Source organism: Pinus tabuliformis, chromosome 7, assembly GCF_031772625.1.
Source record: "Pinus tabuliformis cultivar Carrire ecotype Pingquan chromosome 7, CPIR1, whole genome shotgun sequence".
NCBI classification, from domain to species: Eukaryota; Viridiplantae; Streptophyta; class Pinopsida; order Pinales; family Pinaceae; genus Pinus; species Pinus tabuliformis.
The window spans coordinates 139554941-139569443 of NC_142293.1; the positions used below are offsets into that span (position 1 = coordinate 139554941).

A 14503-nucleotide genomic window follows, 5' to 3' on the forward strand; every position below is an offset into this window, starting at 1 on the left:
TGTAATAACTCACCTTTTGGAAAGGGAAAGGTTCTATCGAATTAGAAATTCTTTTTTAGTCTCTGAGTTTTCACTACATCATTTTCACTCAAATTAGCAATGACAGAATTGTTAAATTTCTTTGATTCTATCAATTACGAAACCTTCAGATCCTCAACGTTTTGGAGCATAATAATATCAGTACCAAGTGCTTTCTTCCAAACAAACTCATTATCATTCTCCATTTCTACATCTATGACTGCAAACCTCTCTTCCATGACATTTTGAATCTTTCAACAACGCATTAATTTCATTGTGCCTGTTAAATTGAATTTTGGTCAGAGATTTTCATTTGGTAGGCACATGAGTAGTCTAAAAATAAAAATAAAAAAAAATCCATTGAGAATTGACAATTGTTTGTTCATTGTCATTTCCTAACAATTGTAATCCATCCAGGTGACTCTCCTTTAGACCCTTGATTAAATTCATGTTTAGGAGGATTCTCATTAATGTCAACCAGAGGTTTTAAAACCTCTTGCAATCCAACCTTGTGATGTCTAATTCAACAATCTCCATGGCATGCATCTCTGGAATAGCTTGACAACCTTCATCCAAAGATGAGTTGAAAATTCCTTGCGTTTGAATTCTCTAACTCTCTAACTCAAGCATATTGATAACATCTACAAATTCTACTATGCTTCTATTTATCATTTCTCTAATAATCGAACAGGGATTTCTCCCAATTCCTCCACAGAAACTTCTCAGAGTTTCATTAAAGTTATTAGACATATAATGGCAATCTTTGCAAATGCATTGTTGCGGAAACTTCATCCAGAGCATATGTAACATGCATTCTTACATCATTCTAGCTGGTTTCATCTAGTAACAAATATAAACTATTGCCTCTCCCACCAACACAATAATTTTCACAATGCTTTTGTAGGCATAAAATTGGACTCTGAACAAACTGCCTCAGTTACTGCATTCTTACTATGAACAAAGCACCAAAGGAATGGCACACTCCTTCACAGACTTTTCACCATCATCTGGGAACACACTACCTAGTGAGAGCCCACATTCCCCAGTTGTAATGAAACAAATTCAACACCAATCTCTGAAGTCTTGATCTTAAATTTTTCTTTCTCAATCTCTTCTTCATCTTTGTCAGCAACTTCTCCATCATGCATGGCACATCTAACCCTACTATTGTTGCTTCCTTGATGTCCTTTCCAAGGTTTTCAATGACGAAGTTTTCCTCCACATTGTGTGCTCGGACTCATTACAATAAAATGGCCCAAACAAAGTCACAAAGGATTACTCTGCACCACCTACAAGGATATTAAAGATTAAATAAACTATTTTAATAATTAACTCTTAACTCAATGCCATTTTCAAGATATAGGAATAGCCATTCCTTCAGAAATATTTTTTTCAGTAATTGCAATATATATACCTTATATATATATATATATATATATATATATATATTTCAAATCATATTGCTTAAATACTTTCCAGGTCATTAAGCAAAGATTTAAAGGTTATCCTCTATTTAGAATAGGTAAAATACAATTTGAACAAATGTTTTCAGAGAGGTTAGAACTTAGAACATAACAGAAACATATATGCGCCGAAAATTTGGGCATATCCAACCTTTTGACCAAACCATCCAACTAAGCTTTATCCAATTCGCGTATTGTTACCAAGATTCGCATGCTAAATATGTGCCGAGGAAAGGCATACCCAAGTAAGCACAAAGATCAAATTATCTATTCAACTGGGCATATCAAACCTGAACTCTAATGCCTGTTAACTATGCAACTTCAAGTGGCAATGAAAACCAATTTTACAATTACTTCAATCTGAAATTATGATGCATTACTCAGTACACGACTTCAATTGTCTTCCATCTTGTGATGTTCTTTCAAATGCTCTACAGCCTTCATTTAATTAACATTGTTAGGATATAAATACCAACATGAAACTTGCTATAAAATCTAAATCATGAATTATGTTATGAATTAAGATATCTTTAAATTTGTCTCATTGATGCATATGGATATGATTGATGAGCTAGAAATAAAAGAATAATTACAGGTTAATATGAAAGCTAATGACATGAGTTGAATATGGCCAAGTATGTTATATTGTAGATAACATGTATGAATTATACAGAAATTGTTTATTTGATAATGTATGGACAAGTGTTTATGTTGCAGATAGCATCGTTACCAAAATGACCACGTGATGACAAAAGTTTCAAGAACAATTGAGGCTCAATAAGATTCCATGATAGGGTGATAACCCTGGTCCTACAGGGAGGGGTGGAGGTGTTACCCACCGTTTATCCTCCAAAGCCTGGAGTCATGGGAGGACTGTGCGAGCCACGCTCCCCTAGATGTGTGATGATGACTGTCGGATGCCTACTGAGAAATCAAGTCGATATAGTCGACACAGATCAGTATAGCTGAAGCCATGGCATACTCCAGTAGAGGAAGGATAGGATGGGAGCGGAAGAGATTAGGAAGGATAGGATGATTTTAGAATAGCTTGGGCACCCGGCTAGGACAAAGCATGGATATTAAAGTTGTTAAAAAAAAAAAAACTATAAGTTTTCAAAATATAAATTTTAAAGTGTCCCCACATTAAACGAAAATCAAATTATGGAACATAATCCTTACATGATTATACTTATCGCTAAATAATCATTAATACTTTATATACCCTAACTTCGGGACAAAGTTTTCTAAAGGAGGGGTGTATGTAAGGACCCATCTTAAATTAATGGGGACATAGAGATATTAGCATGCACACAAGACATACATATGATAGCTACATATGCATACATCGCCTGCACTACACTAGTATATATTAGTTAATATTGAAAAAACGTCCGTAGTTAGGTAACGAATTAACTATTGAAATGAATACCCAACTTACTAGAATATAGTAGGGTATATGATATACGTACCACCACTATAATACATATATATAATTCTACTATATAAATTAAACATAAATGTAGTATAGTGAACTCACAACAAACGAAGTATGTACCCTACTACATACAAAGGAACTATACCAAAAGTATTATGTACAAAAGAGTTATGATATACATATTATTCTACAAAAGAAACAACATATCCTATAAAGTCAAAGGAAAGTATATGTATATTAAATAGTGAATATAATAAAGAGAATAATATAAATAAAACCATAATACTAAGTTGCAGGAAACGTGGCCCTAGGGGTCGTTTCCCCAGGGGAAACGAAACGAAACGCGTTTCCGGCCGTACGGCCATGTTTCCCGAAACGGAAACGTGGCCGTACGGCCAGAAACGCGTTTCCAAGCCGTACGGGCCACGTTTCCCCAAAAAAAATTGTTTTTAAAAATTTTTTTTTATTTTTTTTTTTTATTTTTTTAGGGTTTCCAGGATGTTCTAGAAACCTATTCTAAAGTTATAAAAGAGCAGTTTGTCTCATTCTCTCATCACACTATTCAGCAAGTCGTTTCTCTTGGAGACTAGCAGTTGTTTCAGCTAGGGTGTTTTGAGCAGTGAGCAAAGTAGATTTCAGCAGCAGGAAAAAGAGATTTCAACAACAAGAGAAAGAGATTTCAGCAGGAGATTTCAGTAGCAGCAGATTTGGCTCAGCTACAACCATATTTCTCTTCTCTTTTCTGGCATTTCGGGGTAGTCTCAGCCACAGATAATTAATTTGGGTAAGCCACATTCATTTTTTTAGTTTTTTCTTACTATTTCTTCAATTTTTCTTAATGTTTAAATGTAATAAATTATAATCATATAATGTAAATGTATCATTAATGCTTTATGATTGCACATATATATATTAATAATTTTTAAATATTTTTAATATATATATATATATTCGCGTTTCCCCGTTTCCAAAATTTGGGGAGGTCGCGTTTCGTATCGCTTCCCGTTTCGGAAACTCGTTTCCGTTTCCCCGTTTCGTGCAACTTAGCCATAATACTATGAAAATAATTCGATTTAAACAAAAGTGAAACATAACATTATGATAAAGGAGATATTGTATAAATAAGAGTGCATGGTCAGCAAATTGGGAAAGGGAGAAGGCAGTGACCGCCTCTGCAACTTATGAACTTATCAAATTAAAATAATAAAGAAAGGGGAAGTGGTGGAAGAGTCTCCAGGGGCATGAAAGGAGGAAGGGTACTGTAGAAAAGGGGACATTCTTAGACACAGAGGAAGACAAAAGAGGAACTAACAAGAGGAAGACACAAAAAATAATGGAGCTTGAGTAGTTGTTCTTGAGACTTTTTGGCACGGGGGCCAAAATACTTCGAATTTGAAGTATTTTGGAGTTGGGTGCTAAGACTGTATCTAGCTTGGCTAGGAGGTTTTTGGTCTTTTGATAACGGGAGCGGGAACTGGAGCAAATCAGAAACATCTTCAGCCAGGTAGGTACTCAACATTAGGTAGGTACTCAACAACAAATTGATAAATTCTTATATTTGGAATAGTTATATATTGTTAAAAATTTCAGGGCTTTACATGTTATGACTCGGCCAATGGAAGATCGTGGGGGTGAACGCGAAACTCATCATATGGGTGCCCTCTACCCAATAAGTGAACCAAAGAAAACAAGTATATATCACTTATACTATGTCTTTTATTACTATTTAATATTTATCATATTCTCTATACACTTTATACTTTTTCCTTCTTCATCTTTTATCTTATCTTACTATTGAACAAGTTCATTTACTCACCAACATTCAATATAAGAAAGATATACAATATAAGTCTGAAAAAGACAAAGAGATAATTAATTAGAAGGGAATAACAACCCTAGCTCAAAACTATCTTTGATTTCAATAACTAATATATATATATATAGATAACATAGCATATATATATATATATATTATGCTATTGCTTCAACATCCCCCTCCAATAAATCATTTTAAGATTTCATTTCCACCTTTATGGATTTTGGAACATTTGTCCTATAGCAATTTATAACTGAACCCTTCATTAAAACTTATTAATTGTGTAAGGCCTAAATTAGGACCTACAACTCCCTCATATCTTGCAGAAGTGGGGTGACCCTTAGGCCACAATATTTGAACTTAGTGCTCCAATACCATTTGTCACATACCCCCTAGGCACCACACCACTAACTACCTACTATGCTTTACTTGATCCATGATGTGGACCTTTAGGTTCCATTAATAGACTTATTTACTACAGCATGAATAAACCCTTCAACATTTCTTGTGCATACATTACAACTCGGAGGAAAGAATCAATCATGGTCATTCAACATCCATTCAGAATTTCAGTACTTTGATGACTTCATACAAGCATTAATGGAATAGTTAGCATAAATACATTGTAGCTAGCATTGCCATATATCATTGTCATAATCCTACAGGCATAGTCGAAAGAATACTGACATATATCTTATGCAATACGAGCCTCAGTAGATGCAATTCACTCCATAATGCATAATGCATAGCATAGATAACCTGAACCATAAGTTATACAATTTCAAGCCTTAGAACATATATATATATATATATATATATATATCTCATGCATAATTATTCACCATCTTAAAAACCGAGATAGCACATAAGTTTAAAGATGTGACAACATAACAATTATTGCATAAAACCCACATATTATGTTCCTTCACTAAATTTAACTTGGATTACAGGTGAAGACAAAGCCCAAGCAAGAGTGAAAGAGCAATCACCGAAGACAGTTGGGAAAGGACAAGGGGATCAGTGGATTCCTCATCCCTCTACAAATTCACCAAGGGTGAAGTCGAAGCAGAGAATATTATCAGAATGGTACGACGGAAGCTTCTTATGGCCTACCTTAAGATCACTTCAATGGGAAGTCCAGATCTAAGGGTGGAAGGAAAGGCAGATGCCTTGCTTGCAATAAGTTCGGCCATTATGCGAAGGAGTGTCCGAATGATAGGGACATATCACTTGATGAAGATAACAATCATTCCAGGGACATCTTCAATGATCAGAGGAATGACAAGTAATGCAGGTCATCAAGAAAATAGTCGACTTTTCAAAGAAAGCAAGGAACCCCAGGTCTGAAGAATCAAATGTTGTTCCTGATAAGATAAAGAAGCGTTATCTTCTATTGGCCCTCTCCTTCAAATTCTTTGGGAATCTGGCTTATTGATTGTAGTGCTTCAAGGCACTTCACCGGATAGAAGGGTGCTCTCTCTAATTTAGTAGAGATGGAAGCAATCGTGGGATTATACTTGGAGCCGATGCCACCTATCCCGGAAAGGGTGTAGGGAATGTTACCTCTCAATTGAATGAGGATAACTCAATTCATTTACATAATCTCTTTTATGTACCTGATCGCAAGAAGAAACTAGTGTCCATTTCGGCAATGGAAGTCAAAGGTTACAGGGTGGCATTCATCGATGGAAAGGTATGTGTTTGAAAATAGAATTTTCAAAGATGCTTTTATCTTTGAGTTCAAGGTTGTATCAAGTTGCAGGAATTCCATTGGAGACCATGTCAGTTGTCACATCTCATTTATAGCACGTGAGGTCTACTTATTATGGGGCCTTACCTGATGTGAGTTAGATGATGACAGAGATCCTTGAATCCAAGAAGAGCATGAAGGTACATGTCCGAGATATACTGAAGGAAAATCTTACAAGGGGACCATTCCCCTCATGTAGCAGGTCCACTGGTTTGGAACAACCGAGGAGTTTGAGATTCATGATCGGAAATCTCATGTATGCAGGTGGAAGAAAGCCCTCTATGGCTTGAAGCAAAACTCCCTGGGCGTAGTATGAGAGGATTGATAGCTGTCTGATGAAGCTGAGATTCACTAGGAGTGAAGTCGATCCAAACCATTGCTCGAAGGTTGTGGATGATAAACCTCTCATACCGGCACCTTCTGAGGACGACCTATTTCTGACAGGTGTAGACCCTCTCATTTACAAAAGTAAGAGGGATTTGGATTCCGGATTTGGAATGGTGAATTGCAAGCCCATGAATACCTCGATGGATCTTAATTTTCAGAAATTATGTGGTGGTAATGCCGAACCAAATTTGGGAAATTCCTTTGAGTTTCATAAACTCATTTGCATTGATGTTCTTGGTGAACTTCCGTCCGGATATATGTTTTGCAGTTAGCATGTTGGGCTCATATTTGGTTGAGACTCATTGGATTGATGCCAAGAATCATTTGAGATATCTTCAGGGCACAATCTCTCATGGATTGAGATACACTGTCGGAAATGTAAAGTTGCATGATTATTCTGATACTAATTAGGCAAGCAGTGTGGAGGATCGCAAGAGCACTTCTGAGTGCTGGTTCTCTTTGGGTTCTGTTCGATATCCTGGATGAGCAGGAAGCAGAAGTCGGTTGCTATAAGCACCGTTGAGACCGAATGCATAGCTATGAGTATGATCTCGTGTGAAGCTACCTGGTTGTGAAAATTCTTCAGCGCGCTGTTTGTACACATGATGAATACCACCGTGATCCTCTGTGACAACCAAGGGGGGATTCAATTGTTGAGGAATCTCATATTCAATGATTGCTCCAGCAGATAGACATCAGATACTACCTTATTTGGGATATGGTACGTCAATGAGCGAGGAGGCTCCATTGCATTGAGATTGATGTACAAGTCGCAGACATTTTGTCAAAGCCCCTGGAAAAGGTCAAATCTGTGACTTTCCCGAACGACTTGGGGTCGTTGAGAGATCTTCTTACAAGGGTCCTGCATGTTGCATGCATTGAGCTCTGGGAGCTCCGGGCGACTTGGGGTACTTACTGGAGCAACACACAACCATATGGCGACTCACCCTCCCCTAATGTTGTGTTGTGTATAGGGTGAATGGTTCAGCCTTCCCCTCTGATACCCCGAGGCGACTTAGGGACAGGATGAATGGTTCTCCTGTCAAGGCATCCTACCCATGCAGTCTGGGACTCCTGGGAAGTACATCTCATCTGGCCAATGAGCAGGCAAATGGGGTTAGGGACCATAGTAGTACCATCGATGGACACATCATTGTATCTACCGTACTCCCTATGCTAGGATGACCTCCATTGATCTGGGATCAATGAAACTAATCTGGGATCAGTATGAGTGGTTTGAGACACTCTCCTGTGATATTAATCTGGTATCAAGAAAACTAACTTCGGGTTAGTAGAGAATGGTATGAGACATTCTCGATCAATTCTTCTTCTTCATGGTTCAACAAAGCAGTGCAGGGCACTGATGCCAGAGATAGTACAGTCGGACATATGGATCAGCGGATGGAGTTCTCCCTAGTTGAGAGGGATCAATGAAACTAATCTGGGATCAGTATGAGTGGTTTGAGACACTCTCCTGTGATATTAATCTGGTATCAAGAAAACTAACTTCGGGTTAGTAGAGAATGGTATGAGACATTCTCGATCAATTCTTCTTCTTCATGGTTCAACAGAGCAGAGCAGAGCAGTGCAGGGCACTGATGCCAGAGATAGTACAGTCGGACATATGGATCAGCGGACGGAGTTCTCCCTAGTTGAGAGGGAGTGTTAAAATTGGCAACTACGGCCAAACTCCATGTGGATCACCTTATTTATGGCAGCTAATATTTTTCTTGGTTCCCTCTCATCAAGAGGTCTAGGATTGATCTAAAGATCATTTGATTCCAATAAGTATTCATGGAGTTATGAAGTTATTTGTGTTATAAGACAATTCGTCAAGGTCGGCTAGCAACCAAATAAACCCCACATGTGCTCAATGTTTTAGTATAAAAGGAGATGACTTGAGAGTAATTTCAACACACACTTCTATCTTGATTTCTCTCCACTTGTCTTGGGTTTTAGTGGAAGAGAAATTTAGGAGTGGAAGCCCTAGACATCGGAGGAAAGAAGACTAAGGGAGCTTCCTTAGAGATGATGCACTAGCAAGGAAAACGCATTCCTAAGGAGGATGCCCTAGCCACAGTCCTAAGGAGGATTACCTAGCCGCAGTCCTAAAGGATGTATAGTCGTAGTCTGCCCTAATCCAAGAAGACGCAGTCATGTTGTGAAGGAGATAGCCCTAAGTTGGAGGCAAGGGAACTTTGTCTTAGTCGCAGCGAAGGAGAGTTGAACAGCGTGGTTATAGAGGCCTGTTTCATGACCTTTTGGAGGGCCGAGTTTGCCATAAGGGAGGCCAAGATTACTCCCTAAAGGGTCGAGACTAGGAAAGGTTGTTGCAGCCTGTGTGGAGGAGTTCTTAGGTGCCCAATGTTTGGTAGAGGGCAGTGTAGACTGTTGTGGGTAAGCCGCAGCCCTACAAATTGTTGGGAGTGCAACATATGGTAGTTTGAGTGGGTTATAGGTGGCAGCGGAGGTCTGTGGTGGGACGTAGGCCTAGCCACTCCAAAACAAAGCAGCATGAAGGTGTATTGGGGGCTATCTATGCCCAGAACAGCAGCGATGGGAGCCACCACTTCTCCAAGGGTAAGCCGCAGTCAAGAAGGGTTGTTTTAGTAGCTGATCAAGGGTTATTACAACAGGCAAATATGCCCTAACCAATCACAAACATAGCAACAATGGTTCATGGTGGATACATAGACAGCAAGTACATGAAGCACAAGGTGCAGCAATGCTTACAGTGGGACAACAGTGTTGTTGTACATAGCAGCAATAGTTCATGGTGGATACATGGACAACAAGTACATGAAGCACAAGGCGCAGCAATGCTTACAGTGGGATAGCAGTGTTGTTGTACATAGCAGCAATGGTTCATGGTGGATACTTGGGACAGCAAGTACATGATGCAGCAATCATAGTGCAACAATGATACTTGGGTCAACAATGGTACTTGGTGCAGCAAGTGCATGGAGCAGCAATGCATAGCATAGCTCAACATAGTATAGCAATACAATGATGGGTACATTCATGATTGGTGCTGCATGATGCAGCACAATGAGGTGCAGCGTGTTGATGAGGAGCAGCACAATGATAGGTGCAGCATGGTGATGGAGTCACCTGGGAGAATCAGTTGAAGCAGCATGTCTTCAACTGAGTTCAGCTACCTTATGTATCATCTACTTGGAGATGATCTATGCTCTTATTTAGATAAGTCGAAGTGTTGACTTCTGTTGTAATTGTACTATCTCTCTCTCTCTCTGCTGAACTATTGAAGAACATATACGAATAATTGATCAAGGGTTTCCCCACATTGGGGTTTGTCCCTGGCTAGCGCCACATCTTGTGTCCTCTTGTCTTGGCTTGTCTTCTGCGATTTATGTTTATGTTCTATCTACAGTTTTACTTTAATGCTGATGTGATTGCTAATCTGGAAAAGATATTGAGTTAACTATGAAAATTGTAATAAATTGCTCTAAGCATAGAACATACCTAAACTTAACACAACCTCACGTGGAGCCTATAAAAGGAAGGAGATTGAATTCATTTGGAGCATCTCATCTCAAGCTCATTCGATATCTATCTAGAAGCCAGAAAAAGTGCGAAGTGGATCAAGTAAGCCAAAAGGAGTGCAAGTTGAGTCAAGGTCAAAGAGAAGGAAGAAATCAAAGTTTTGGTGTTACTCTCTCTCTCTTTTGTGCCCTAGTTTGTGATATCGAAGTCTTCCAAGTGTTGTTGCTACCAGTTACTGCCTGATGTCGTAAGTTGTTGCATAGTTGAAGTTGTTGGGGTGGAAGAGTTGCTACAAAGGGGTCGAAGATCTGGAAGGGTTGACTTGGTGTGGAGGGAAGGTTTGGTCTATGTAGAGGTTGAAGAGTCACAAAAAAAATTATTCAAGGAAGAGAATTTTTGACTTGGTTTTCCCCTCGAGGGGGGTTTTGCCCTGGCATAGTGCCTACATCTTGTGTTTTTGTTGTCTTCATACACACGTAATATGGTAATTGCTTGATGAAAGATAAGATAATAAAGAAGTAAAAGAAGCCAACATAACTCACAAGTAATTATTAAGAAAGAGGAATCAAACCCTAATCTACTTGCATTGATTTCTCAACACATACATCCCTAAAATGACCAGAGTTGTTGTTGAGGTGACAATGGTAACACTCCCATTGTTGCACTCTATCTAGGTCATCTAATGAGGCTTTGCACTAGGGTGCTATATTTTGTTGTAACAGTTACAATGGACCAAGATAGGCTTGTACCAATGGTATCATAGATTCTAGATCCACTAACTATGTACCTCTCTCTCACAAGTCATCTCTCCATCTTTATAGTTGGCTTTCCATGATCTAGACTAGACTTTTATTTTACTTTTAATTTATTGCTTTTATATAGGAGTCGTTTGAGTGCTACCACATTGTATGGACACCATTGTACCTATCAGTCCCATTGACCTACTTTAGTGGTCATTTGTCAGACATTAGTGCAATTATCTTATATTATCTAGTTGAGATAGTATTGATTTTGATTCATCTTTAAGTAGCATGTGACTTTGTTAAAAGTGGATTGTCTCATGCATGTAAAATATAACTGTGCACCTTTATTGTTTTGCAAAGTAATGTCAAGTGCACTTTCTCACAAAGAAAAAGGCGTCTATGTGGACATAAATCACTCTAATGGAAGAATTAAAATCTGACAACAGGCTCCCTATCAAGATATGTTCTGCTATAGGAAATACATGTGATTTCCTGGAGTAGGGGATGACACATATTAGGATTCAGATTCTCTTCAGTCAACTCTCACAAAAGGAAAATAACAGTAACATAGTTTACCCATTTTGGGATAAATACCGAGTGATTTATGGGCCTAATACTCGAATAGAAACATTTTATATGGTTGTCAGAATACATACAGTCTCTGGATTAATGGTCATGATCAAGAAACCAAATATCAAAACGGTGCTAAACTTTACTGTTCTTCTGCTGACTTAGATGTCTTTATCCATATTCTGAATCATGTCTACCTCATCTAGTTTATTGATGCTTCATATCTAGAATCCTTCATTAAAAGCAATGTGCTCTAACTTATAGACTTTGAGACATAAGGGGAGCTAGTGCAAGACTTACAGCATGGCAAACATGTAATAATGTCAATTCAATATCTGCGACATTTATTTTCCAAAGAGAACTAATCATTGCATCTTTGTTCTCCAAAAGATACGTTGATAGAACCTCTTCTTCTGCAGTACCACTCTCAAATTTTTGCTTCAATCCTTGCTGCATTTGCATTAAAGTAACAGCCCCTACATTTTTAAGATCAAGATATACTCGTCACTTATTTTTTAGTGATCCAAATTTCTCTATAAATAATACATTATCTCTAAAATGACTGCATCAATGGAAATAACCAATCTTAAGAGAAAATCAATCTTGGGTATTTTTTTCTTATTGGAAATTTAGAATAACTAATTTATCACCTTAAACTACTATCTATAAAAAAACCACATAAATTCCCATTACAGCAGACTTTTAGAGGTACGTGGATTTGGGCATTCATTTCATTCAAAAACATGAAAATGACAGGTAGGGGAAATGTAAACTGGTTTGGTACATTCACAACCAACAATGTAAGATGATCACCTGATGCCGCTACAACTTGAGATTTGATGAAGTGCCCCTTATCACGCACCCACTCTGCCAAAAAAGGCACCCCAACGAGAAATACATTCTTGCCAAGTTGCTTTGCTGCTTGCCTTGTATAAATGTATCCTATTGTGTGCAGCATAGGCTCGCCAAAAGCTGCAAAATAAAATACATAAAAAGATTAAGAATTGGATAAATTTGCAGACACATGTTATATCCAAAGTTGTATCGGACACATCCACCAAAAAGTGCCAAACCAATAGATGACCTTAAGAGACTTTCGAAAATGAGTACTCTTAAGAAATTAAAACAAGTAGCTCCCATTAAGAGATGGCTTTTAATAATATAAAATTATTCCATTAAATTTTAAGATCTAATATAATATTTAGATATGTGTCTCAATTAGATTCTGGTACATCCACGCAGTCGAAGAATAGACGAGAAAAGGAGTATCACTCATTGGAAAGACGTGGATTTGTTTACTCGAGTGGACATATTTGTAATACAAAATTGTCAAAAACAGAAAATTGAAGATAAAATTAAATATTCTGCTTTTGGCTTTAGCAAGAATATAGTAACTTAACAAAAATGACTGTTCTCATATGAGTAGCACTTAAATTAGCTTGGTAAAATGTTATAAATAACAAAATGCATTTATAATACTCACAGTTCTTCCCCAAAATGTAGTTGTGTATTGATATATAATATACATGATGTTTCCAACTAGGATTTTCAAAACTTTCTTGTTATTACAGCCCTGAATTAACTCCTTTTAAGACTGTTACAGCGAAATCTAGCACCTAGTGCAAAGCCTCACTAGGTGACTGTTACCCAACAAAAGAGGGTAACCCATAGGAGAAAACAAATTCTACTCAAATTATCAGCCAGCCAGCCAGCAGCCCTATGATGGCCCATAGAGAGCTTTGCATCAGAGCTCTCCACCTATGCTCCGGTCAGTCTATCTCTTTATCAGCCAACCAGCCAGCAGCCCTATGATGGCCCATAGATAGCTTTGCATCAGAGCTCTCCACCTATGCTCTGGTCAGTCTATCTCTCCCATCTGGCATGCTTCTTGAAGAAAGATGGGTCATCTATCGGAAGGTACACTAACAGTTTTTGTAATCATGTGCTTTCATTTAATGTTCTAGGACAGACTAATTTGGATCAGTGTTAAAAATTGGTTGACATTGATGTCAACTCCAGCAGAAGCCTGAAGACACCCCACTTTCCACACTCTTGTTATGGCATATGATTGTGAGAAAGCATGCCAGACCATCATCATCTAATAGTACTCGTCATGCCGTTTTTAACGGTACGTGGCATCCCTCGTGATTCCTCTCAGTTGAGGAGATATGCTCTCTCAAAGTTGAAGCCCCAGAGTTGTGGTCAAGGTGCCCCAAAATGAATGATGTTTTGGTCCAAAGTTTTGGCATTAAAATTTAAGAAAATTATGTTGAAACTTGACCCTTGGACAAATTATATGGGTCTTGGAAGTTACAAAGTGTGCAAGAATCCATCAAAGGACCCTTGTTTATGCATCCTTTGATCTTAAATCTCCCATATACAGTAGTTGCTAGGGTTTCCAAGAGATGCAATTTAATCTTCCATCCTCTTTATCCAAGTCCCTCTATCATAGACCTTGCCGTAATTGACTCCATTGCCCAATTGAGAGAAGGCACTAGTCTAGTTTCAAGATTTCATGTGTAGGTAGCACCTATCTACTCACATTTTTTCTTGGCAAAGATCGTAAGCAATAGCAGGTGCCTAAAATTTTGAAGATTTGGAATCCTCCTCGATTGGATTATCAGTCTACAACGTACAAAAGAAGCTCATTTCCACCTTGCACCAAGTTTCACCTCCAATCCTTCAAAGATTTCTCCCAGATCTTTCCTTCTTTTCTTGCACATAAAACTCTAAAATTATCTTCAACCTAAAAATGAGAAATTTATATTTTGGAAATGGCTTCAAGAGGGAGAATTAAGGTATTATGAATATAATTTA

General features: G+C 38.0%; 1 protein-coding gene across 2 annotated transcripts in view; it reads right to left on the reverse strand.

The window, feature by feature from the left end:
* LOC149246143 (DNAJ heat shock N-terminal domain-containing protein) overlaps positions 1 to 14503 on the reverse strand; it is a 443617-nt gene that overhangs the window by 113556 nt on the left and 315558 nt on the right. For both annotated transcript variants that reach the window (XM_089457835.1, XM_089457834.1), the window contains 2 exons: positions 12500 to 12658; positions 11987 to 12162 (listed from right to left, as the gene is read on the reverse strand). In XM_089457835.1, the coding sequence (XP_089313961.1) occupies positions 11987 to 12162; positions 12500 to 12658 (335 nt within the window). The remainder of the gene's footprint in view (positions 1 to 11986; positions 12163 to 12499; positions 12659 to 14503) is intronic.